Here is a 27,685-nt window from a genome sequence, read left to right as displayed (position 1 = left end):
ATTCTCTTTGTTGTGTCATAGATCTCCAAAAAAACATTAATCATATTCATTGGGAATCCCTTCTCCAAGAGCTGACCATACTGATTAAGTTGCTCTTCATTCCAAGAACATAAAGCACATATGAGATCCCTGCTTGTCTTCCATCTTGACTTGTGACTAACACATTCCCAACACCCTCAGCCTGAATAACTATATTGTCTGCAAACCTTACTATGCTCTTTTTCTTTGCATCAAAATTAATCGATAGTTATTTTAATCACATTCTAACAATTTACACTCAAAAGCATTTTGCCAATACATAAGAAAAAGAAAGGTAAGTTTCCTTACCTTAAGATAACAAACTTGGAAGCCTTTTGGTTCCAAGTGATACACTTCTAAATATAAATGAAAATAAAAATAAAAAATAATTTTTGATTTCTTAATCATTGCCTAAAGGTAACAGTTAAGCAAATAATAATATATTCAAATAGGTCATTCTATTTAATTTAAAAGGATTTTAAATTAGTATCCTTTTTGACTAATACTACCCTTTTACAAGTGTCAATTTTATTAAGAAAACTTTTTGTTCATTTTTATCTCATTTTAAAAGTTCAAAACTTTCCTTACTCTTTTATTAATTATATCCTTATATTTATCTATTTTTTAAAATTATCTTACCCATTTATCATGGAATTAAATAGATCAATAAAAAAATAAATTATACATAATTAATCAATAAGATAAATAAATAATATAATAAGAAATCATGTAACAATCTAAAAAAAGAATATTAATTATATATCTTAATTCCTATGTCACAACCTTAAACAACATCTGAAAAGGAACAAGACTATTGTTTCGGTTCCTTAGGAGAGAGTATCTCCTTCCACTAGGACTCAGTCTCCATTGGTGAAAAGGGACAAGTTAGGCCAAGTCGTAGACTGCCAGCGGCTGCCTAACTTAGTTTCTTCGCTATCTATCTGTGGTACTTTAGTATTCTGCTTGAAATAAATTTATCATTTACATTAATAGCACATACAATCACAAAAAACCAAGAGTAACACTACACAACAATGGTGAGTAAATCAAGATATGACCATGTAATGGCTCGTTCTTTAGCTTATAAGGAAAATGCTGATTGATATTCAGCAACGTCCAAAACCAAAGTATGCCAAAACTAAAACTCAATCCATTATAATTTGGCCAACAGATGAACGGAACATATTACTCAGGGCATGTTGAACTTCTCCAGAGGTGTGTTCACTCCTCACGAGATCTACCAGTAAGTGAAAGAACCGTGGAATATACCTCCTGAATGAATCCTTTTTCAGACCAGCCAATCCTTGCAATGCTGAGATGACTAAAGATGTCCTAGCAGCTATCTCTTCCTTCTTTGCTGAGCTCAGAGGGAGTTTTCGATGAGGCGCTGGCATGGTATCAGACTTGTGAAAAGTGGAAATGGAACCAGCACAATTTAGGTATATGTCCAATACGGTTTCACACACAGCAACTAACTCTTGATCTAGCTCTATCTCATCATGCATAAAATTATCATGGAGACGTATATTTTGTAGAAAGTTGAGGTGATTCTGGAAGGACTCATTTTCAAAATGAACCATGGGAGGGCCAGATATTTCCAGGATGGAGCAAGTTTTCTGCAACTTCCTCAGTAGGATTGACTCTCTGTTCATCGCACGAGCATGTAAAGCAATAGATGAATATAATTCAATAAGGACTTTGATGCTGGCTGCACATAAGGATTGCTGGTGCTTTTTGTACAGATCAGTTGCAACCTACAAATAGAACACAGAAAGATATCATCAAGATGAACTCATTCAGAGGTGAAATTTATATCAAGCAGTACTACATGTCTTTAAATATGTTTTCATGAAAAAACTAATAAAACAAAATCAGTGGATTACGATTTAAATTCAGTAGATGCATATAAATTGAATACTAGGAAATTTAGTGCTTATGTTTTAATTGTTAACTTATGCACATACAAAACGAGCAAGAAATAAACCTGTACAATAAGTAGTTGCATAGCAATATGGTTCTTCATTCTTGACACAACATATGTGGCCGTTTGCAGATTGTCATCATCAAATTCATCATTGTTCAAGTCATGATCAGAAGAACTTTCTAAGTCAGCAGAAGACTGTGAAATGTGAGGCACCTCAATATTATTCATGGTTCTCAAGACCTTCATGAATCCTGGCACTGTTGACATAGCTGCATCTTTCAAGCATAGAAAAATCTCTTTCCATTCTTCTGCTGAAAGCCTGTTACCAAGGTCACCTGTGAGACGCACTAATCCAGCAACTCCAGTACTAGCTGGACCCTGAACAGGACTTCTAATGAACCCTGTCAGTACTGACACCACGCCAGGTAGCTGAGACCTCACCACATCAAAGAAGGTGACAAATAAATCTATTAAACATTCTGCTGCTACTGAATAAGTCTCAGAATCCCATGTGCTTCCTTCAGTATGCACAGATACTGAAGAAGGTGGACAATGGACCTCTTGTAGATTCATCTCTCTCTTTCCAGATACTGAGTTATATACAGGGAAAATAACAGAACAGAAAATGCTATTCCAAAATGTGTGGGAGAATAGATGACCATGATCCTTCAAAATGTTAAAAAGCATCTCCAAAGAACTCTTTCTGATAGCTGATCTTGGATCAGAAGTTAGTTTTGATAACCCTGCAATGAAAATATAAAAATATTAACTTAAAGCAGAAAGAACAGACAAGAGTTATGGAATTTATGTTATCTCACTGCTGCACAAAATGTGGTTAAATCACTATTTCGTTTTCCTTTTTGACACTAACTAGGAGCTAAAGGTACCACTTATTTGCTACATCTAATAAGAGAAGTGCAAGCAATTCTGTTGACAAAATGCAGCAATCATCGCTCAAGATTTTAACGCAAAAACTTAATACAAAGCTTAACATAATGTATATAAAGGGCCAAGTCAACAGGAGTGTGAGCAATAGACATTTGAGATTTATGCAATCAATCAAACAGAATACATACATTTATTGGACAAGATTCACAAGAATAAGTTTTTTGGTTCACCGTGATGGTAGGTTGGCCACTGTACCAAATAACTTAGGGCATATCATCTAAATGCATATTACCTGATAGCAAAGGATTCCAAAAGGAGACATGATCACCGTTATCAGTATGAGCTTGTAAATCTGAAATACCATTTGCTACAACAAGTGATGGGCCATCAACACTGCTCTTATTGCAAACAAGTCCTCCATCAGCAAGTCTGACTGCACAGAAACGAAGAAACGCAATTGCATTGAGACTAACGTCACTGTTGAATCGGCTATTTGTAAATGTCAAAAGGCATCGGACACAATCAGTGAAGGTCATTGTCTCTGTCTCAGTAATATAAGGAAAAAATTGACGCACTATTTTCTCCATGGTCTCAAATGCTAATAATACAATATTCTTCCGCTCATCAGCTGCAGCAGCTGTAAAAACCTGAGAGCCAAAAACACTGCATGATAAGTAAAGATTGTTCCATTATCTCAAGTCACAAATGCTAACAAATGACATGTGCATTTTCTTCTTGCTTGGGAAGGAAGCAGGGACATTAATGAAGCCCGTATCTGAACATGGATAGTAAATGTCATTATTTTTTTTTTTATCAGCTAGTAAATGTCATTATATTAACAATTTGCTGGTACACTAAACTTGTGTATTGCATTTAGATCGTTGAAAACCCTCAATAGTTTGACTAGATATGTATCCTTGATGTCCCTTTTCTTTTCTTTTTATTTGTATTTATTTCCTTTTTAACAAGCCGTTTTAGAGGTATTAAAATTTGACCATGAATATTCATTCCTGAAAGATTGTTTAGACTTCAGACTATCTAAATTGCCAACAAATGTGTGTATGCAAGTAATCAAATGTAACTTTTTCTTGAAAAGAATAGTAAACAATCACAAATGTGCCTTCTAAATTTGTTTCGCTTTCTTCAATAAAAACAATTGGGCAACATTTGACAGTTTCAGTTTTTGTTGTTTATCAAATGGTCTGAAACCATGTCTAGGGAGAGAGGAGGGAACAGGGGGATGGGAGAATCAAGCAAACTTCAACATTACCATAAAAACACTTTTCCAGCCAGATTTCACATTACTGACACGGCTAAGGACCATCTGTGAAATACAACGAACTATTAATTCTCTAATTTCTGTGGTGTTGCTTTTCTGCATAACAATCACAAATGGTCTCAGAAATTCACTCTGGAAGTTATAATTAGCAAGCTCCTCACGCTCCAAAAATTTCATTGCAAGTTGTCGCAGTGAGTCCATTGCAAAGATTGCAACTGACAAGTTTTCTGACAATCCAACCGACACAAAGAAATCTGAGAGAACATTCCATATGCGAGACCATACTAATCTGATGCGGTTCATATTATAATGCCTGCAAATGCAACCATGTTCTAGTCTTAAGTAGATTGAATGATCATTAGAATTTTAATCATAAATGTGCATGAGAAGAGAATAACTTGGAATCACCAATTACAAGCTACAAAGAACATGACCGAGAGAAAAATCACTATCCCTTTCTTAAGGTCTACTAAAATCAACAAAGGATCCCCTTTCAGGCAAGTAACATTTCCCTCATTCTAAAAGATATAACAATTAACATAAATATGTTAGAGTTAGAGATATAAAGCCATTCTTGATCCACCATGTAACAGTTTAATCTTTTTGGATAGTTGTTCCTTGACATGATATTAGAGCTTCCAGGACCAATCAGTTAGGAGTTCAATCCTTGTAAGCTCCCACTTATAAATGAAGTTGAATTTCAGCAAAAGGAAAAAGTGGCTTGTGCATTTTTTGTGCTTTAACCTCAAATGATTCTTGGGAAATGTTGGAGGTATAAAACCATTCTCAAGATGTATTATATGTTTTTCAAAATTAAAAGATGATTTTATCTAAATTGATTCCTTACCGGTTCTACAATAGATACATTCTTAGAAAGTGGGTTATGGGCCTAACTCAACCCTACAAAACTGACTTGTAAGGTGAGGATTGCTCCCTATTTATATACTATATCTCAACACTATCTCTAGTCAATGTGGGACTTCAACTCACCCCTCTTTTCCCATGGCTACCAAACACCACAACTAAGGTGGGCTAGGGGTGACCCCAATTAAGGTGGCTTTCCAACATACATGATATCTTAACATATCTAATAAATACCCAAGATATTCTAACACTCCCCTCCAGCTGGTGTGTATATATCATATGTGCCAAGCTTGTTCCATATGTATCTGCAAAAGTCCTAAAACACCCTACCTTGCTAGTTCTTAAGAGCTTTGCCTGCCAAGTAGCTGATGGTCACAAAAAATTCCTTTCTTTTGAATGACCATTTTGTTATATAAAATATAACAGCATAAAAAGATCACAACACTCAAACACGGTTACATGGGACCAAGGAGATTGAACATACCTAAACCTTCAATCTGCCAGGTTACTTAGCATCCAAGTTACATCCATATAATTCCTTATGAGTTATGACAATAGTTGAGCTTATCTTAAAATTCTTACTTTTTCCATCTCTAACAGCCACTTTCTTAAGATAAATATCAAAAGCAATAGGTTTTATGTATCAGGGCAAGGCATTAACATTATTTCGTGCTTGGCATATTTTTTTATGCATGACCAGTCATTTCAGATGCCGCAACATTGGACTAAATGCCTAAAACATATGACAATGTCAACACCATATTCAATATGAGGAAGAGAAAATTTTGCTGGGGTCATGTATTCATTTTTTTTGAACGGCCAAAAATAATATTATATATATAAGAAGCATAGTACCAGAGGTACTACAGGAAAACAAAGGGTAACATCCCCTAAAACACAGAAAAATAACCAACAGCCACCAAAATCAACAAAACCCATCCCTACAAATGACACATTAGATGAATGACAAAGACATATAAGAGGATGTATTCATAATTTCATATACTAGGATATTTCATATTCATACCAAAACACACTATAAAAAGTACAAATAAGGAATATAAAACAAAATGGGCAATGTCTGAGTGTAAATTACATGGTTTATATTCACTGTACAAGCTCCATATGTCAAGAAAATTATTACTTAAGAAATCTGAATGAATTGCACAAAGAGAACATCTATCATAAAAAGGACAAAGAAACTTACGCAATTTCTACTATTTTAGTGAGGCCAAATACACGGGGGTCTGTTGGAGACTGTAACTCTGAAATGGAAACTTTACAAAGTGCTTTAACAAATGCTACTATTGCTTCTCCATTCAACCGTTGACTATGAGCAAACACATGGTTCAGTTCAAAGTTCCCAATCTGGTCCAGTAGATTCAAGTTTGAAATGAAATTATTTATCTGTTCTGTTGTTAATATTGCAGAAGCATTGACCCCAATACTTGTACTGTCATATGAACTACCACGAACAACAGCCACCATGGCTGGATTCTGGAGTGTTCCTTTCTTAAAAGAAGAGAAACCTAATGTTTTCAGTGCTTTCTCCTCCATTTCAAGATTAGTTGAAGTGAAGAAGGTTGCATCACTTGGGGCACCCTCACCTAACAGTTGCAAATGCTCAATTCGGGAGAGGCAAGTTAATATGTGTTCCCATGCTTCATACAGATGATCTCCATCTTCAATCGCAATTGATATTATTGCCTGCACAAAAATAAGATTTAAAAGATATTAAAATGACATATACATGAAATCAAGTGGCTCATTCACATGATAAACTCAAAAAAATGTACCAATCACATTCTATTTTCATGCGAAGGATTAAGCAAATAAAATAAAAGTGAAACCATTCATCACTGCTTTCTTGGTATAAGTACAATATGGCTAGAATGACATTAATATATGGTGTGCAATAAGCAGTTATCATTATAAATGCAAAAGGAGAATAAAGGTGTGAGTGATTTGATTTGAGTAATGTCAATGGCAGCCAAATTAAGATTCACTTACCTTGACAGCATCAACATTTTTCTGTTTCATATCTCCAGCACAGTGCAGATAAGTAAATTTGGCAACAGATGTAACAAAAGCATCCCTTTGAGTCTGCATACCCATCACTGCAGTAACATGCACAGCATGTCGAAATCCTTGTAAGCATTGAGAAGTTGCTACCCTGTCATCACTCTGATCAAGTGTTACACTGAAAGCAGCCAGCATAGGCCCCCAACAAACTTCCACCATAAACCTCAGTATAGCCACATCAGTGACAACATGATACACAGATCTGCAATAACAGGTAAATAGAATGTCTAAACTCTAAACTATGAAATGCGTTGAAAGATTAACATCCCTTATGTAATCTATAATCCAGCAGATAGCTAAGCCTTAAAGGAAAAGGAAAATGCACATATGAAAAGGATGTAAGATGCAGAGCCAGTACACAACCATAAATATATAAACAATAAACAACAACAGTTGTAGCATTTTCCCACTGGGTGGGGCTGGCTACATGAATCAAAAGGTAAAATCCTCTCATATATCATATCAATACACAAACTATTTAAATCTAAATCTTTCTTAACGGTTTTCCCAAAGACTTTTCTTAGTTTTTCTCTACCTCTAACTATTGGGACTTATATAGGTCTTCTCAACAAATGCTCAAACCACCTAAAGCAAGAATCTACCATCTTTTCTTTTCAACAATAGGTACTACCCCAATGTTCTCTAGAATGCATTCATTCACAAACTTGTCTGTATGTCATCGTAACATTCTCATCTCTACAATATTGAGCTTTTCTCCTTGTTGGATTTCATTGCCCAACATCACAAGCCTTATAGTTATGTAGTGAGATTTTCCCTTAAGCTTGAGTGGTACTTTTCTATCACAAATAACACCTAAAGTACTCCTTGATTTCATCCATCCCACTTGAATTCTATAGTTTACATTTCCCCATCATTTTGTATGATGACCAAGATACTTGAACTATAGAACCTATGACTTGTGGTATGTTATAGTCTCCAAATTTCATGTCCATACTAGAATTAGTGCGCCTCTAGCTAAACTTACATTTGATATACTTCATTTCCCTTCTACTTAATCAAAAGTCAAGCTTCCAAAGTTTGTCTCCTCCTCTATTGCTTCTCATTTATTTCTTCTCTCAACTACCCAACCAGGGCATATCATCAACAAAATGCAGGCATTATGGCATCTGCCTCATGGATATGTTCAGTAAGAAATAAGAACATCCAAGACCAAGTTAAAAAGATAGGGGTTTGAAGCTCACTCTTGGTGCAGTCGAATAGTTATAGGAAAGTCCTTTGTGAGCCTCACCTTATGTTCACACTCTAATTTGAAACCAGCTTACATATCTTTGTTTGCCCAACTACAAGCAGGACGAACTCCTTTCATTTCCTAAGCCTTCCACAATACCTCTCTTCGTACCCCACCATATGGTTTTTCCAAATTGATGAATTGTCCTTTTAATTCCTCTAATGTCTCTCCATTAATTCCTCCAATGTCTCTCCATTAATCTTTGTAGGAAGTATATTTGCTTTCATGGGTAACCTCCCTGACATAAAACAAAATTCATTTTCTATAATGACTACTTGATTACCCTCTCTTGTAGCTTCATAATATAGCTCATGAGCTTAATATTTCTATAATTAGACCAGTTTTAGAAGTCACTCTTGTTTTCATACTCATACATAGAGAATAAGGCACTTCTCTACTCATTTAGCATTATATCCAATCTCATAATCTTGTTAAACAACTCAATGAGCCATTTATGCTCCTACACCCTTTTCATACCTCATGGTATATAATTTGACCGACGTCCCCCTAAAACCCCTCCATAAACACTTCTTTCAAAACTCCTTTTTTTCCCTTCAATTGCTACCATTTTATCCTTGAAATCCTATCTTAACCATTTCTCTTTACTATCCTCTTGAGTTATATATCCATAACCAAGATCATATGCTGGGTAGACAAGTATTCTCCTAGTAAGTATGACTTTGCAATCCATGCAAAAGTTTCTATCTGATTTCCTAATTAGGAAAAAAAAATTAGAAGCATGTCGCCTTACTTTAGTATGTGATAGGATGTTCTTCCCATTACCTAAAACAAGTGTTAGCTAAAGCAAAATCTAGAAATGATTTTACCCTCCACTATACTCTAGACAATCATTCATGTGACCAACTAGATCACCTCAAAGGAAAATCTTTACTTGTTTCAAAATTCCTTTAACTAAACCTTCTGAATACTCTCAAAAATGTATTAGATAAAAAATATTAAAAAAAAAATCCATTGAAAGATATCAAGTAGCAGAGCCAGCCAAATCAAAGCCTATATACAAAACATTGTGGAAAAGAAAGAGCTTAGCAGGTCTAGTTTTGCAACCAAATACACTTCCAAAAAAATTAATGATAAAAAATTAATGCTTAAATATTTTTTTGATTCCTCAAATTGGAGCCAAGTTTCTTTTCCTTTTGGTTTCTCAAATTAAAAATGATTATTTTTGTTCCCTACTTTGAAAATAGCCCTCTTTTGGTCCTAAAGGTTATTTTTTGCAATCATTTTAGTCTCCCTAATAAGGACCAAAAGGGGCTATTTCCAAATTAGGGGAATGAAAAAAACACTTTTAAATTTGGGGAACCAAAGGAAATTAGACCCAAATTTAAGGTACCAAAAAAATTTTTTTTTTTTTATCAGCAAAGGTAATCTATATATTAATTGGAGTACCAGAGGTACTTAATAGTACATAAAGGTACCAAAATTATATTTAAGCCTAAAATAAAAATCCAAACATTGAGCAATGTCTTGGCTTACTCTGATTTTCGTGAATTAGTTTTAAATTGCTCCTGAATGTGCCGAATGAGAAGCCCATTTGCACCCACTGCTTTTTCCTCACTCTGCTTCCAGTTCACAAGATTGAGTATACCTTCTAATCCCAGCAATCTATTGAAGCTATTTGCTTGTTTATTCTGAGGTGCAGAAGAATCAGCATTCATTTTAATTTCATTTTTAACAATTTGGTCATAAAGTGCCCCAAGATATTCCTCTGGTAAATCCTTTCCATCATCTATTCCTCGGTTGTTTCGAACAAAATCAGCCTTTGTCATCTGGAAAGCCATTAACATAGAATATGCACCACAAATTCAGATCAAACCTATATTCAGCATTGTAAGATATTCTGAATTTACAATCTCAATTTTGTAAAACAATACAAGAAATATAAGCAATCAAATGATATCCAAGTCATTTACAAAATGATATTACATGTTATAGCTAATGGTGTTCACTGTGTTTCCCTGACACAAAGCTATAATTTACCATAACTACCACCACCTACATAAGAAGATAAAAGAAATGGAAAGAGAAAGTAATTGATATTTTCAAAGCTGTATTCAGAATAATACGTATAAATCACATTGCCTTTATAGGATAATTTTCTATGATTAAAATTATCAAATTCAAATTTCACCAGTAAAATATGATGTACCAACTATTAAAATTCAATTAAGCCTAATAGAAACGAAACTACAACTAGATTGGACATCAAGTAATGTCACAAAGCTGGTACTCTAACTGTTGAGCCTAAGACATCATATAAAAGATTCAGCAAGGTCAAACCTTATCTTTCACCATATTATTATGAGCATCTGTATTAAGCATTATCACAGAGTAAGCAAGAACGTAGGCAGTATCTGCACTGCTAAAAGAACTAGGGTTGCATTTACAATAGCGCTCAGCAAACTTCTCCATGATACGATCAATTTTTTGTGCCTCACCAGGCAACCTGAAGCCCTGAAGAAAAAATCGAATAGCTTCACCAAAATCCATCCCTTTGAAGTTAAAGGAATCTACATAAGCATGCATAACTTTTAGAGAAAACTCCTCCCTTTCTCCCAAATAGTCACCAATCTTGGTTTCATCAAGGCCAGCAGTGTTCTTCAGGAACAGTGCCACTTGTTCTGGAGAACAACCAATTTTTTTGTTGCTTATCAAAAATTCAATACCTTTTGGAGGTTTTCGATTAAAAAGTGATATGCCTTTCTGCATTTAACCCAGAAAAAAAAAAGCATCAGCATAGAATATGAAAATTTGCAGCTGAGGAAGACGAAATTATGTATAAATGCAATTCATGGGAGCAGAAGGAGAGATACAGAAGAGAATTGTACAGACACAATCCAGGTTTTTGGGTAGGTAAAATCAACCAATTAGAACTCAATGTTATGCTAGTATAAGAGGAGTTTAATATTAGGGAAAATTAAGATTTTGGTTCCTCTAAAATTTTAAGAGTTTGGTTTTAGTCCCTCTAATTTTTTTTGTCTATTTTTGGTCCTTCTAATTTTGAAATGCACCACTTCTGGTCCTCCAAGTGGTTTAGATGACGCTTTATAGAGAGATGAAAGGTGATGTAGATAGCACTTTTTTTTTTTTGAAAAGCCAAAGATAATATATATATATTAATCATAATGAACACAGCAGCACCAGAGGTACTGCTGGTGATTGGTACATAGGTGTAGCACACAGATAAAAACAAACCCCTTCAATACAAAACTGAGAAAATCAGTTACAACCCCCTCCCGTACAAAACTGAGGAAATCAGTTATCCAAAATATAGCACTTGGAGGACCAAAAGTGGTGCATTTCAAAATTAGAGGGACCAAACACAGACAAAAATTTAGAGGGACTTAAACCGAACTTTAAAAATTTTAGAGGGACCAAAAACATATTTTACCCTTAACATTATGACAATATAACAATTAGTACCAGTGGTCTACTAATATTACAGCAGCTTTTTCTATTAGTGATGTATAGACTTTTTGCTTAAGCAAATATGTAGTTTTTTAATCTTTCTCAGTTGGTGGTTCAGAGCATTTTTAGTCTCGAGCCTAAAACTGAGCAGTATCTTGTACCTTTTTAGGACCCCTGGTACTCAATTAATACATATAATATATTTGCTGATAAAAAAAAAATTATGACAATATAACAATTTGTAGTCCTCTGATCCAAGTAATACATACCTGAAGTTCGATTTTATATGCCCGACGTTGCTCTAACGTGGCAGCATCTGAAAATTCAGAATTTACATCAGAATGTAGCTCATGATCAGAAGCATTTCCTTCTTCTACATTTAGTATTAGATGATTCTCTGCTGCACTACTGCTTTCAGGGCTCTTTGCTAGATCTAAATCTCCTATCCTTATCTGCTGGTCCATCCATGCTCCCATAGACTTAATAATGCTGACCAAGCATTTCACAGATTCATGTCGGAAAGTAATATCCTGTGCTGGAGACAAAGCAGTGGTTGACCCTGTAGGTGGTCCCAAAGCGGTTTTCAGAAGACCATTGACAATCCTGCAAATATCTGATGGAATTATAAGAGTTTAAATACTAAAACAAGATGCAAAATCAAACAAACATAAGTAAATAAAAAATCTGTCACTAGATATGTACTGCAGACCTTGAATAAGCGTTAACTCTTGGAAGCAGACAGTGCTCCAAGTACACCATATAAGCAAACGACTCAATAAAGAAGCAAGGAAACAGTTATGACCCTAAAACCCAAGGTATGGCCTCCAACATGACGTTCTACTCCAAATAACTAAATCTTTTATCAGAACTAGTTACAAACTAACAATTCCAAAAGCTTAAGCTGTTAAGGTTTAGACAAATAAATAGTTTTATATTACACCTCTAAGACACCGCCTTGCACAAAAACCTTTTAAAGCTTTAGATCATGTTTTACTCAGTTTTTCTTATCTCATTTCTAGTATTTTGATACCATGTCCAATTTTCTGCATTATTGCACCCATGTAAAGTTTTAAAGCAAACTCTTTTGTTTCTTACCTAGTCTTGAAAACTTTCATTCTGCCACCAGCATTCTTTATCTTGGTCCAAAACCTTTTAATTCACTCAGGACTACTCAGGCAAGTGATAGCAGCTCTGGGCTTCGAGGGCCAGAATCCTCCGAAGAATTCAAGAGAAGAGGGAAACAATTGAGAGAAAAGGTAATTTCATTCATGTCTTGCCTTATTACATTCATCATATATATAGTGGTATGAAGAATAACAGAATTTGTCATCTTCTGCTAGCATAATCCTAACAGAAAGGAATCTACGGCACTAATGGCAGACAAAGCTAAGGGAATGGCCAGCTCAGCGCATCACACGAAATCCTTTAGGTATGCTGGTGCTATGTTTTTCCTTTTGGGCATGTTTACTATATGCACCTCCTTCTTGCTATCAGCAAGCTTCCAAATCTTCTTAGACGTCTCATTCCAAATTAATAGAGTTGAGAGAATATGAGAAAAGAGAAGAGAATGAGATTGAGAAATCAAATGTTATTCAACCCAAGTCACAACTGATTACAGTTATAGATTACATAGATGATCTAACAACTAACAACCTAACCGTCAACTAACCTAAGTTAGTTGATACAACAGTCACCAGCTGTTACACACTAATAACCTCTAATCACAAACTAACTACTAACCATAGTAGTTAGACTAACAGCTTACTGAAATAAAGCAAAAATACATTGAGTAATGTAATACTCTTATACCCCCCTGCAAGCTCACCAGGGATTGGAAGAAATTCTTTGAACTACTCTGAGCTTGGATCTGAATGAAACAAATGAAGCAGGAGAGAGGGCCTTGGTCAGAATATCAGCAAGTTGATGTGCTGCAGGCACATGAAAAACATCAATCTGTTTGGTGATGACCTTCTTCCCAACAAAGAACAGATCAAGCTCCATATGTTTAGTTCGAGAATGAAGAACAGGGTTGTGAGCAAGAGAGACAGTGCTGGTATTATCACAGAGAATGAGAGGAGTGGTATGAGCAACTTATAAGTCGTAGAGAAATCAAAAATAGTTTGTCCTTCCTCATTTAGTCCTCCAAAACCAAAACCAATATGAGCTCCTGAAAATTGACTTGACTCACGACCAACATATCCACTTAGATCCTTGCCTAAGAAAATCTTTTCCTCTTATGGAAGGCCTTGTACCAACCCCTCCATATCTTCCCAAGACTTTTCTTTCACGAGTACCTCCAATCCTACTTGTGGTGTATAAGCACTGATGATATTGATGATCTCTTATGCCACAACTAATTTTACGGCTAAGATTTTGTCCCCAATTCTTTTTAAATCCACCACGCTATCATTGAAATCCTTGTCTACAATAATAGCCTTCCATTTATTCCTCTAATTTTTCTCATGTATTAAAGTTTAAATCCTGTGGTATCTAGCTCCTTAGCTTCTTTTTTTTTTTTTCTCTAACCCATTTGATCTCTTGTAGGTACATATTGTGTTTTTTTTTTTTGCACAGCAAAAATCTATATTGTATTATAAATAAAACATAGGCAATGAAAAGCCAAACCCAACTATAAAAGATAAATACAATACAGCTGACAAGATAGGTCAAATCCCTCTAAGAGAGTTCATCTTTCAAGTTAGTTGACCAAATGTTAAAATGAGTTTGGAAGCCCTTCTCCAAACACTTTAACCAGGACCAAGTATGGATAAGGCTTCATCCATGACTTTGTCAGGGTTGAAAATCTGGTTATTGAAAACCAAGTTGTTTCTATGATTCCAAATAGTCAAGGACAAAGTTATCCATAAAACCTCCCATCTCTTGTCTGTGCTTTGCCTATTCCAGTGAGAGAATTGGAGAAAGTGATTCTTTGGCTCTATGGGGAGAGGACTCACTCTATTAACCCATCTCATAGCCTCCCACCAAAGAATCGTAGTTTTGGTGCAAGTGAACATAACATGGCTGGCAGTTTCCTCTTCCGATTCACATAAAGGACAGCTATAGGAAGGCATCCACCTGTCTCCTTCTCAGATTAGCCCTAGTAGGTAACCTGTTTTTGAATAATCTCCATGAGAAAGCAATTGCTCTTGGAGGAATTTTCAGATTCCAAATGATCTTCGATGCACTGTCCTCAATAGCATAACTATCAGCTTCCTGCAAGAGTTTATAAGCTGACTTTGTGGAATAAATACCACTAGGGTCAGCCTTCCATATTAGAAAATCCCTGCTGGACTGTTGGATGTGGATATTCTCAATCTCAGCCAAGAAAGCTGCTACCATGTCAATTTCATGGTCAAAAAAGTTTCTCCTCCAGTTTAGCTTCCATTCCCATCTATCCTCAACAAATTCCCAATTAAGTTGATTGTAGAAGTCTGTTGTCTACTCATTTGATACAGAGTCAGATATTTGTCTTGGAGAGTTAAATTATCCCTCAACCACTTGTCCTTCCAAAACCTGATTTTGACACCACAACCCACCCTCCACTTCAGGTTATTACTAATGCTATTGTTGTCCTGCTGCTGAAAGACAACCTTTAGATCTTTCCACCAATGAGAGAAAATACTGTTGTTTCTTCCAGAGATCAAATCCTTCCATCCACCATATTTAGACAATAAAATTCTTGCCCAAGGCTGGTTCTGATTATTAGCCAGCTCCCACCCCCATTTGCCAAGCAAAGCCTCATTAAATTTGATCAAGTCTTTAATCCCTAACCCCCCTTTATGGTATCCAATATCCAGGAAACCTAACCAAGCACCTCTAAACTAGCTTCTTCACACACACTCATCCAGGAAAATGTGAGGACTCTTACTCATTTAACACTACATTCAGGCATCAATGCAACGACTATACCTCATTTGACACTATACTCGAGTCACACAGTGTGATATTTCCAATTGACTAACTTTATGTTAGTTGTCGAGGGCCTAGCACAAGTGCACAACCCTCCTCCTTTATACTTTATTACTAACAGAACTAATTCTAATCTTCCAAATCCTTAACAAAGTATTTCAACAATCCTAATTTGGCACCAACACACCCAAAACCTCCGCAACAAAAGCCAAATCTAAATCTAAATTTCATACAATTCCAGGATAAAGTTAGTCAACCACTATCCACCACCCTAGAAGGCATCCTTTTTTTCTATCAATAAATGAAAAAAAAAATCCAATGATTTTGCATTAACAAGGTTATTCATCATTTTTTTTTGGCAAACAAGTTTATTTATCACCTTTGCTTTTTAAAATATTAGCCCATGTTTGTTCTTGAAAACTGACCACTACCAAGGTATAAAAGCAACAGAATATTACAAAAGCAAGATACCTTTCAAATATGTTTGAAGCATCCACATCACAATCATAGTTGACAAAAATGTCAATAATAATCTGAGGATCTTGAGATATTTTGTCCAATAAATTAAGGACGGTCATTTTTTGCAGAAAACTAGGCTGAAGAACATTCTCGAGAACTCGAAGGATAAGCATCGGAAAGAACATGCCAATTTCTTTTTTCAAGCCTGATCTAAATTTTGATAACAGGTTCATGAAAATGGAACACTGAAGTTGAAAAATGGCCATCGCGGACAGGGCACTGTTCTTCAATAATGACAAGCAAAGATATTGCTTGATGGCATTGAGAAACCTGCACCATGTAAAAGCAATATAGGTGTCATGATAAATTATTAACAATAAAATGGAAAATAAAGATCTTAGGGAAAGAACCTTTATACATATGTGTAAGTCAATGTCATTGAATGCAAAGAGAGAAGTAAATTCTATAAGCTACTATTTTTACACTCCACCTCAAGTTAGATCATATAAATCATATGAACCAAGCTATTAGAAAATGTAGCAAATCCAAGGACCCTCAAGAGAATTAACAAACACATCTATTACTTATTTTGTGAGAAAATGAGAAAGGAAATTTTCTGAATGTGTTTGAGATTGAGTCTTTTCTCCGGCCAACAGAATGGACTTATTTATATTCAAGAAAAGTTAATTAATGCAAAAACAATTTACAAGAGAATAATTAAAGTACCACTATGGCACTACTTTCTAAGATGCAATGAACCTAGCTACACCAAGTTTTTTTTTTTATCAGCAAAAATACTAATATATTAATAGAGTACCAGAGGTACTGAAAATACAATAGTCACCTCAGGATTGGTCCCTATACAATAAGTGAACCAAAGCTGAGGAAAAAAGATAATACAAAGTTTGCCTTAGGATGCTATCCTATACTATTAGAAAATCCTGCTCTGATATTTGAGGATCATTGATTGAAATGTATAGTGAAATCCTTCTCCAAGTGTGTGAGCCATGTCCATAACAAAAAAAGTGCATCATCTAATAATCTGTTAGCGTTGAATGTCCCATTGGAGAATATGATGTCATTTCTTTGCTTCCAAATGGTCCAAGTCAGCGCAAGCCACCACCATTTCCATCTACTAGCCCTCTTTCCTTCTAACGCTCCGTGAATGTGGTAGAGAAAATGATGCCTTGGGTGCTTTGGGAAAGCCCCCAGCAAATTCACCCACGACCATGATTCCCACCAAACTGGAGATATCCTATTGCAATGAAAGAATAAATGAGATGCATTTTCCTCCTCGGATCTGCAGAAAGGGCACGTTGGATCATCTACCTCAATTTGCCTCCTCCGCAAATTGGACCTTGTCGGTAGCCTATCTCTTATGAGTCTCCTAGCTACACCAAGTAGCTAGGCTACTTGGAAAAATTAACATTAAAGAAGCTCTTATCTCCTAATATACTCCTATTTCCAACATGTTAATTCAAATTTTCAAGGCTAGTAGTGCCATAAAACTAGACAAAATCCTGCATGAAGTGGAAGTCCACCTTTATGTGTTTTGTTCCTTCATGTAAAACTGTATTGGATGGAATTTAAAGGTTGTTTGACTTCACATATTAGTCAAATTGCATATGCTTTATTTCTCCAAAACTCAATTCTTGAAACAATTATTTCAACCATATGAGTGCAAAGCTAACCAATGTCATGGGTCAATACTATGCTTCTAGACTTAACCAGGGGAAACATCCTGCTTGTCACAGTATTACATCAGGAAAACGAAGAGAGATGGTAAGCAAAATGGGATTTTAGCCCATTGTTAGTGTGATGGACTAATGGTTGATACGACCACAAAGCATGCTTGATCTTATCTTGAATTGTCGCTCCATGAAAACACTCTGACAGGCTAACCATAATTATCAGCTTCCATGATGCTATGCATCAACATGCTAGCATGATTATATAACACTATCAACAACTATATGTAGAGGAAAAATATGGTTTGGCAATTGGCCATGAGCGAAGAAAACCAATAAAAGGCCTACTAAGAAGAGTTCATCAGATGAAGGATAGCAAGTAGAGGAAGGCAAAGTAAAAAAAGCAAAACAACTAGAAAGAACTTGGATCTAAATGACCTCTCTAAAGACTAGGATTTTGAGAAAATACAATGGTGTTGTTTGATCCATGTAACAGAACCTAGTGGTTAAAGCCTTTTTTATAGTTGTTGATTCTGATGAATTGTGTGGTTAATGAAATGCCTTTGTTTTGAGACCATATACAATCATCCATCTTATGTCTATACATAAAAAAAGATCTTTTTTATGTATCAAAAGGGATATCAATTGAAAACATTGATGGGTCATAAATTGAGAATTCTCTAACTCCGATAACTAGTATACAACCCCACCAAAAAATCAAAGGATCATCTATTTATTTCTTGAAATAAAAAGAGCAGATAAACAAAGAAGCAATATGAAGAACATGATATACAAGAAATATTCTTTAAAACACCACACGTAGCAAAGAGGCCATCATATAGAGATTTATAAAATCAGTAGCTGAAACAAGTTACATCCAAAACTTCTTCAACTTAAATTGAACCAACAAATAAATAAAAAAAATTATGGGCAGGCTAGCAGGTAGATTTGTGTATTATCACATTATATGTTTAATTAACTTGTCACCTTCTTATAATAAAAAAAATGTTGCATATTAGCTATTTAACTCCTAAAAACAGTATAGAATTATTATTTTATTGAAAAAGCAATTTTATTTGAGAAAAAGGAGATTATAACTAGGGTAGGATAAGATACCCCCTCAACAGAAAGTTCTTGACACAACAAGGAAGATAAAAAAAAACTGTAGCAAGGCTGAGCTGTTTCTCTTTACAGAAGAAATTGCAGTTCTCTTGAAGCAGATATGAGTAAACAAAAACGATAAATATAAGCCCATCATCTTACAAGTTCCAGGGCAAAGAGATTTCCTAAGAGATATGAGCATTCCACTACAACCAAACACACCAAAGGACTATCCAAATGACATCCTAAACCAAACTTTAAGGTCTTATTTTAATTTACCTAATTTGTTCCAAAGTAGAGGACACACCAAGCATTCTCCAAGAAGCTCAGAAACACTGTTTCAAAGAAAAAATAGTGACCTTACAGTTTAAGGGCTGCAATTTTGCATGAAATTGTTTGCCTTGATCCTGTTAACTAAAGAAGGGAATGGTGGACACATAAATAACTGTTTGACTTCTAAACGGGTTTGAGTGGAAGCATCTACAACAAAACAAACCAGGAGTTCAAAGTTCAAAACTCAACGAAAAATGCAAGTAATTGAAATTCACTAGTTTCTCTATCCTCATATCTCTACAGAATTGAAAGTCTCACTTCAAAAAGCCCTTGAATAGAATAAAAGTTCATAATGCGTGAATTATTACATTACATTCTACAAATAGTGGTTGTACAGGAATAGTAAGTATGATACTACTTGCCTCTCATTCACGCGCCATATTGAACCACCAGTATCCATGACTACCTTAAGGAGCTCCAAGGACAAAATTTTCCCTCTCAAGAGGATACGATCGTCAGGGTGCTGTTGAGATGAGAATTTCATGGACAATTTGCACAAATTCTTAAAAAGTAGAAACCCATCCTCCCTTATTTTACTTCCTTCAGCTCCAGCTTCACTATCGAACTTGTCGGTACCTGTTTCATCCGCTGTTTTGGGCGAAGGTGTGTGGACATTCTGCACTTCCAGAGGAGGTGATATAGACGATGGTTTGAGAGGAAGACCCTCACTGGCCTCCATTATCTCGTTGATAAAATTTTGGCAAAAGTGTATGGAATTGCCCTCGTTCAAATTCTTATCCGTGAATTCCAAAAGTTCACTGACAGAAACCCGTTTAACACAGACATCCATGGAGTCTTCCTCGACTCTGGTGAAGACAATGGTCATGATCTGAGCAAGAACCGATTTAGCACAGATCTGATTAGTGCCATTGACCCCCCCGAGGTACACATTATAACAAGTTCTCACAATTTGAATGAGACAATCTGCCCGGATCAAAATGCAGGGGGATCTTACAGCTGAGAGCAAGACTCTGAGCACGCCCAGCTCAATTGCCTCCTCCCCAAGGCCACCCGACTTACAGATAGCATCAATCATATTGAAGACAATGCCGGACCGATTGATCTCCCCGCAGACAAGGCCGAGAGAGAATAATTTAAAGGTACATTCAAGAGCAGGCTCAACAACCTTGGGGTAGGCAGAGTCAAGCGCAAGAAAGAGAGGTTGAAGGACACAGTCGGCATCTGAGGAGGAAAGACCTGGAATAGGGGATTGGGTGTCGCCTGGAGACGTTCCGGAGGACTCAGAGAGGGATTCAAGCTTGTCAAGGGTGGATTTGCAGGCGGAGACAAGGTGAGAGTGCTTACGCCAGGCGGCGTTCTTGATTATTTTATCCAGTGATGGACCGACAACTCTGCCGCAGCGGGAAGGACCTCCAAGAGATTGCGATGCGGACATTTTCTTCTCGGCGATGAAGATAAAAAAACAAGATCATAAAAATTACTCGCATAATAATATCACTGATCGAGGAAAATAACTGAAATCTCGTCCGTTCACAGATTCATTGTCCTAACGGCTGGAGATTTGGGAATTAGCGTGCATGAAGCGCTATATAAGCATAACTCCGTCATTTGCTGGTTGAGAGCCTCTGCCTCCTGAACCTACGTTTGCGTAATAAGGAATTGTAAGCTAACCAGGCAACATGTACCACATGGTAACCACACAGGTACCCGGCCGTATGGTTTAGGTCCTTTAGATCCGACCCAACCTAGACTCGATCTGAAATTATGGTTTTTACAATGTGTGCTTGTCTGATCCATTTATTTTATTAAAATAAGCACTTATAATAAATAAATTTAAACAAATAAACTCGTAATAGTTGTGTTTAAAATAAATAAAGAAATTTTAAAAAAATATTAGTGATAAATACAAACTCCATGCATTCACCACTAAAATATCAAAGAAATATTTTCTAACTTTACTAATATTTCCATCATAAAAACCAGCCAACCATATCATTTGGTAATAGAATGAAATTAGACAATGCAATTCAAATTGTCATTTGTCAATCATGTTTTACATGGTCATGCAAGAAAAGCAGTTAAGTATTGTTAACTCATTCAAGTGCACCAATTCTTCCAAGTAATAATTTAAAATGATAAAATCAAGTGTCTAAATATAGAATATAAAATTTGACATAAATGAAGATAATTAAGTAGAGCACATTAAAGAGATAGAATACAAACAGTAAGGGGATGAATTGTCAGTTGAGGTAGAATTACGGAACATGTTGAGACTCAACCTACCAAAACTACTCTTAATACAACATTAAGGGTTTTTCACTATTTAATGTTATTTCAATTTTTATCTTCATCCACTAACATACCCTAACCATGATCCCTTATGTGAAAAAGCCTAAATTACCTAATTTCGCTCCTAATCCCTTAAGAGCTATATCAAATATTTTGCTTTAAAAATAAAGATACATAAATAAAACTAAATAATATCATTCTACCCCTAGACATGGATTACCTAGATGCTCTTTTCAAGTTCTTAGGAGATAAACATTTTCCAATGGATAAACCCTATAACACTATATGAGCATGGGTGATCAAGCCATAAACGTGATATTATGCACAGAAAAAAGACAATAATATCAAAATAACATTAAATAGATAGTTAGAATTATTACATCAAGAGTGTTTGGTTGTTGAGCTCCCAATAATAGGTGATTTAGCCTCTCATTATCATGAGAGACTTATTAATACAAAAAGAAAACAAGAGGTGCAGAAGAAAACGGAGGAAAAGATCCCCAAGTGAATGAGTTATCTCTTCTCTCGTGCCCTAGCTTCTTAAAGCAAATTATTCAAAGAAGAATGGGTAAAGGATACCAAAAATCCTCTTAACGAGTAAATAAGGTACAATTAGGGATGAGCAAAGAAGATATTTCAAAATTTTCAATATCCAAATACTATTTGCTTTGGTGTAGCGGTTGCTTTGTTATACCATTATAGTATATTGAGTACTTTAGTTTTGAGCATGTTATATAGAAACTATTTGTTTTGGTGTAGCGGCTGCTTTGTTGTACCATTATAGCATATAGGGGTCAGGTACTGCACTATAATGTGGGGTTATTTGACTACTTTGACTACACGACCAAGGTATTTAACTTTTACTCTTTATAGTATTTGAAAATACAATCAAGCATTCAAGCTTTTGCTTTTGGATAAATTTACTTGTTCAAGTACAAATCAATTAGAAATCCTTCAATATAAAAATTATTGTCTTCTCAACATTTTTGCTTGCATTTTGACTTTCTTTTTTCTAAAGCTAATAACTTTAAAGATTTTTGGCATTTGGCTTATGACCAAGTAATGTGATTTATTCTTTTGTTGTTATATAGATATAGATGTTCTATTTATGTTTGCAAAAAATAAAAAATAGTGGGTTGTGTAACTTGATGAAAATTGGTTTTGATTGTTAGTATGTTCAAAAGGACAATGCCAAGATTGCCAATATTTAATAATAAGCTATATTTTATTTTTGTGTGACGCATATTATATGTTAATTTTAAACCATTGTTGATGAGATACCAATCAACATCCAACTTATATGATAAGGATTTTAATTTAGCAAAGGTGTTAATGAAAACTGAAAAGTCAGTATGCCTTATTAGTACTCATTCTTTGATATGCAAAAAGATATGTTACTTTCAGTAAAGTAATATGGATTTGACTAAGTATTTTTCCCTCTCTTATTTTGCCAAGCATGGCGGAAACATTACTGTACAAATAAAAATATAATTGGCAAAGAGAACATCTATGACGAATGGTTGCTTTTACCTTGACATTTTTTACTTTATGATAATCTTTCTTTTTTTTCCTTTGATAAAATGTTTTCATCTTACAATCTTCATACTGATAATTTTCATAAAATGTTCTCAGTAAACTATTATTGAAAGATCATGCAACAGGGTGTCCAGAATTCAAGTGAGTGTATGCCTATTTGCTCATGCTTCCTATATATTTTTCATATCACTCTTCCTGAGGTAAATTAAATGATAAACTTACAATCTATGCAGAAATGCTCATAAAGTCAAAGGTCATCTTTCCCTTCAGAAAGGAGGATGCAATGAGGTGCATGACATAGAAGATCTTGTAAAAGTTGGACAATTGGTAAAAGGTTTGGCATTTTGTTGTTATTCTTTGTTTCTTATTTTTTTGTTTAAAAGTTTGTTCTAAGTTTTGTAAAGTACAAGTCTTATGTTGTCTCCACTTTCAGGTTGTTGTTATTATGGTGCTCGTTTTATGTCAAATGATGCACAATTAGTATTTTGTTCATGTAACTACATCAATAATCCATTCATTTGAGCACCAATGAAAGTGGATATTAAAGAAGGCATAGTCATTCTTGACGAAGCTCAGTGAACTGCTATTCTCTTTCTATTTAGTTGCCAAGTCAATGAAACAGTTCTAAAAGTCCAGTTAAATTGAACTTGCTTTGTTTTATTTTTTTAGATAATATATGGATTCCGGATGTCTTTCACAAACCATCAATTGTATGCTATCCAATGTAGAACTGAATGACAAAAATGAAGTATGCAGTTACAACTGTTTCATATTTTTAGCATATGTTCTTCAAATGTTGCCCACTTGTTTTGGCTGTTCACTAGATTTTTGGGTCTTCAGTGGGTGTGATGAATTTGTTATTACATAGAAATATAGCTAATGTATTACTTAAAAAAATTGCAGTTTATCATATGCACCCTTCGTTTATAATTATAATAACTTGTAACTTCCTCTCCTCTTGTGCTGGGTGAAATTATTTTGGTATTATATCTATGTAAATTATGATATCCCAAATGAAAATAAGTTAACTAGTTAATATGTTTTTCCTGCTTGATTAAATGTTGATAAATAATACTCCATTCTTGTTTTTTTAACAATCAATGATAGACTTCGTCAGCAGTGGCAAAAGTTTGTAGAAGATCCAGAGTTGTTTCACCTGACAAGCCTGGCTCAAGTAATATTAAACATGGATCTGAAAAGAAAAAGGTAAATCTTTGTAATTAAATGCATATGTACTATTATTCCTATTTTGGATGTGTAATCACTTGAGTCATTCTCATAAAGCTTTGATTTCATTTTCATAAAAACTGTAATAATTCTGTCCATAAAAGAAAGCCAAGAGCCAAGATAAACAATATTGTTATTGGCTTATTGCCTCCTAATCTGCCCTTGTTAGCTTTCTAATGTTCAGTAATAATATTAATCTACTGAGTGGCCGAGCAAAGGATTTGATGGAAACTTATTGATGCCTAAAACCAATCTGTTTGTGAACTAAATAATCAAGCTTATAGAAATAATTAAATACTTGTATGGGCATACATGTAGTTATCTATGTACTTTTATTAGTACCTGTTCAACTTTTTATCACAAGGATAGAACTGTAAAAAAAAAAAAAAAAACTCATAACTCTCATAGTTATTACTATTGGCTTGTAGTGGTGCTGTCATGATGAATGCTCTCAATTGCTCCTCAAAAGCTAGTTGTATTTCATGTAAGTTTGTGGTTGGCTAAATTGGCATCTAAATTGCAGCATCACATTCTGGATAGCTGGAATGACTGCTATGCTCTAACTAACTGATCTTTATGAGGCAAGCAAGACTAATATTTCCATGATGGACATATATTAGACAAACCTATTTGCTTCAAAATAAAGTTAATTTCACACAAAATCATGGAATTCATGATGGCATTGCCAACCGACAATTTCAAGTAACACAAAACCACATCATCCTATTCAAAAGAAACAGTAAAACATTAATTCAAAATATAGTTGATCTTAATTGATAAATAAACAATTCAGGAGAGAATACTTTTGCAATAACATGCATGTGCCAAAGGTGATACTCGGAGATTGATCCCTCCTTCACGCTCCATTTGTGCCAACGTACAAGCTATTTTGAGCTCCCTGGTAGCCGCACAAATATCATTAATTAGAATGCTCCATCCATTTGTGTTCCAAAGAAATTTCAAGAAATAAAAATAAACATTGTCACTTTAATGTTTCTCCACCAAGAATTGCTGCTTAAAAAAAGCTATCACGCTTTAATGCCAATCTAGACTCCAAAACATAAAAATAAAAAATTAGATAACAATAAGTAGACTTAATTATGTTTTAGGTCTGTTTGGATCCCTAATAAATTTCACCGTTGCATTGGATCTCTGACATATCAAAACCTATGTTTTAAGTCCTTATCATCAATTAAGTGATGGTGTGATACCATCTCAGTCCCTGATTATATTGGGAAAAGATGTCCATAAGGTGTTAGATCATTACTTAACTAATGACAGAGACTCAAAACAAAAGTTTTGATATATTAGGGATCCAATGCATCAATTTTTTTATTAGGGACCTTATTGCAACGTGGGCCACGACAAAATAAAATATTCAGATAAATAAATAAATTATTTTCCAAAAAATGGAAAACTTAAGGAGTCGCTACTAACGTTTATTTAAGGAAAATGTTGGGAAAAATAAAAAAGGATAAGAAATGATCTAGAGTTTAAGAAAAAGGATTCGAGAAAACCCACAAACCCCAATTTCTCAAGTAACCCTAATTAGGGGTATTTGAAAATTTAGGATTCATGGGTTACTTGAGAAATTGGGGTTTGTGGGTGTTTAACTAATTAAGGTTATGAATATTTGACTAATTAGGGTTTAGTGTTATTTGACCAATTATGGTTTAGGGTTGTTTTATAAATTAGGGTTTTGGTTTACATGACTAATTAGGGTTTAGTAGTATTTGAAATATCAGGGTTTAGGTTTACTATACTAGTTTGGGTTTAAGGGCATTTGACAAATTAGGGTTTATGAATATTTCACTAATTAGGGTTATGTGTACTTGACTAATTATGGTTTATTTTTAGTTGACCAATTAGGGTTTATGGTTATTTTAAGAACTTAGAGTTTACAGACACTTCACTAATTATGGTTTATGGGTATTTGACAGCTTAATGTTTAGGATTTAGGGGTATTTGACTAATGAGTGTTTATGGGTAGTTGAGTAATTAGGGTTTAGTGTTACTTGAATTAGGATTCAAAGTAAAATGTGAAACTCTTAAATTGTTGGATATCCCTTTATCACCTATTAAATTAGAAGAATAGAATTACTCATTTTTATATTTTTTTAATTACTGATAGTTAACTTTGTTAGTTCACTCAACTACCGTAAGATAAGTTGATAGTTACTAATATTAGTTGTAATAATTGTCTATTTTTCGTATAAATACTAGAGATGTATTTGCTTATGATGTTGGGTTTAAGGATTTGGGGTTTATCAATTTAGGGGTTTTGGGGTTTGGGAGTAGTGTGTATGGTTAGGGTTGTATGGCTTATGATATATGGATTAGGGTTTATGATGTTTGGGATTTTAGGTGTTCATGGTTTAGGGTTTGAGATTTAGGGGACTTAGGATTTGGGGTGTTAAAGGTTTCGGGTTGTGATGACTTAGGATTTTGGATTTTTAGTGTTTAGGTTTCAAGGTTTGGGGATTAGGGTTTTGTGGATTTAGGGTTTATGATTTAGTATTCAATACAAAAAGGTATATAATAATTTATTTATTATTCATATTTGACTCTTGTTTGAAGGCTTGGTCATGATATTCATTGCATTGCTTTTTTTCTTTATCACACATTAGTAGAATATTTAAGTTTATTTTGTATCACATAATTGATTATGCTAGATAATATCTAACATGAACTATATTTTTTTATTACATAACTCGACTTATGGTTCGAAATATTCAATAAGAAAAATAAAAATTTGTCTAATAAAAACGCACGATCGTATATCTTTCAAATATTTATATATGTTAACACTTATAATATAAAAAAAATATTAAATTATAAAAAATAAATTTAAATTAATAAATATAAAACTTTCACAAAGGAAAAACAATGAGAAAAAAACTAAGTTATGTATGAAAAAATAATATAACATGGTTTTAATAAAAATACTAAATTTTAAATAATAAAAAATAATCGACATATTCATCTCACATTTTTAAATAATAATAATAGGTAGGTAACATAAAGAATAAGAGAATTGTCACCAATTAAAATAATTACGTACAATATAATGAATAGAAAACATAATTATGTAACATAATTGTATGTATTTTTATTTTAGTATTTAAATGGATTGATTGATTCAATAAAATTTTATTTTAACAGAATCATAAATAAATCCTAACATTTTTTATTTTATTATTTTGAATTTAAACTACTTCAAATTAACTAATTAAAGTAAAATCAATGATATTTAATAAATATTGAATGAATAAGAAGTTATTATATGATATTTTTTTATTCATGAAATCTTCATTTATATATACAATAGAATAATAAATTATTTTCATAAAGATTTTTTTTAACTGTTTAAGAGAGTTTATGAAAATTATTATAATTTATTTATTCATAAATGATTTGAAACTTATTTCAATAAGCTTTTTAAAATAACTTAT

At 34.1% G+C, this 27,685-nt stretch overlaps 1 protein-coding gene and 1 long non-coding RNA gene across 3 annotated transcripts; one reads left to right on the top strand and one right to left on the bottom strand.

Annotated features, from left to right (window-relative positions):
• Positions 1-748: 748 nt before the first annotated feature.
• Positions 749-20,938, bottom strand: LOC114383249 (brefeldin A-inhibited guanine nucleotide-exchange protein 1-like). Of its 2 annotated transcripts, XM_028342874.1 has the most exons (11): positions 19,583-20,938; positions 16,111-16,428; positions 12,000-12,333; positions 10,603-11,025; positions 9,799-10,091; positions 6,984-7,257; positions 6,181-6,680; positions 4,101-4,422; positions 3,123-3,477; positions 2,003-2,685; positions 749-1,772 (listed from the first exon to the last, which is right to left on the bottom strand). In XM_028342874.1, exons 1-11 carry the CDS (start codon positions 20,614-20,616, stop codon positions 1,164-1,166), a joined length of 5,145 nt encoding a protein of 1,714 aa, XP_028198675.1. In that variant the 5' UTR covers positions 20,617-20,938; the 3' UTR covers positions 749-1,163. The 2 variants fall into 2 exon arrangements, with proteins under 2 accessions (XP_028198675.1, XP_028198676.1); XM_028342875.1 differs by lacking the exon at positions 19,583-20,938 and having other exon boundaries at positions 12,000-12,343; positions 16,111-16,297.
• On the top strand, positions 12,451-13,194 carry LOC114383250. Its single transcript, XR_003660438.1, has 3 exons — positions 12,451-12,545; positions 12,896-12,986; positions 13,071-13,194. It is a non-coding gene; the product is annotated as an uncharacterized LOC114383250 (long non-coding RNA).
• Positions 20,939-27,685: the final 6,747 nt, after the last annotated feature.

This window comes from Glycine soja, chromosome 14, assembly GCF_004193775.1.
Source record: "Glycine soja cultivar W05 chromosome 14, ASM419377v2, whole genome shotgun sequence".
NCBI lineage: Eukaryota > Viridiplantae > Streptophyta > Magnoliopsida > Fabales > Fabaceae > Glycine > Glycine soja.
Note: the sequence above shows the minus strand (reverse complement) of the source record. Positions and strands in the feature narration are given on the sequence as shown.

What these genes read in the sequence shown, in the direction of transcription:
- LOC114383249 (XM_028342874.1), bottom strand. Translation starts at nt 20,616, where the DNA reads ATGTCCGCATCGCAATCTCTTGGAGGTCCTTCCCGCTGCGGCAGAGTT. An exon ending in AAAATGTTGATGCTGTCAAG is followed by an intron (nt 6,681 to 6,983) that starts GTAAGTGAATCT and finishes ATTTTTGTGCAG; the next exon opens with GCAATAATATCAATTGCGAT. An exon ending in TGCAACTACTTATTGTACAG is followed by an intron (nt 1,773 to 2,002) that starts GTTTATTTCTTG and finishes TTCTATTTGTAG; the next exon opens with GTTGCAACTGATCTGTACAA.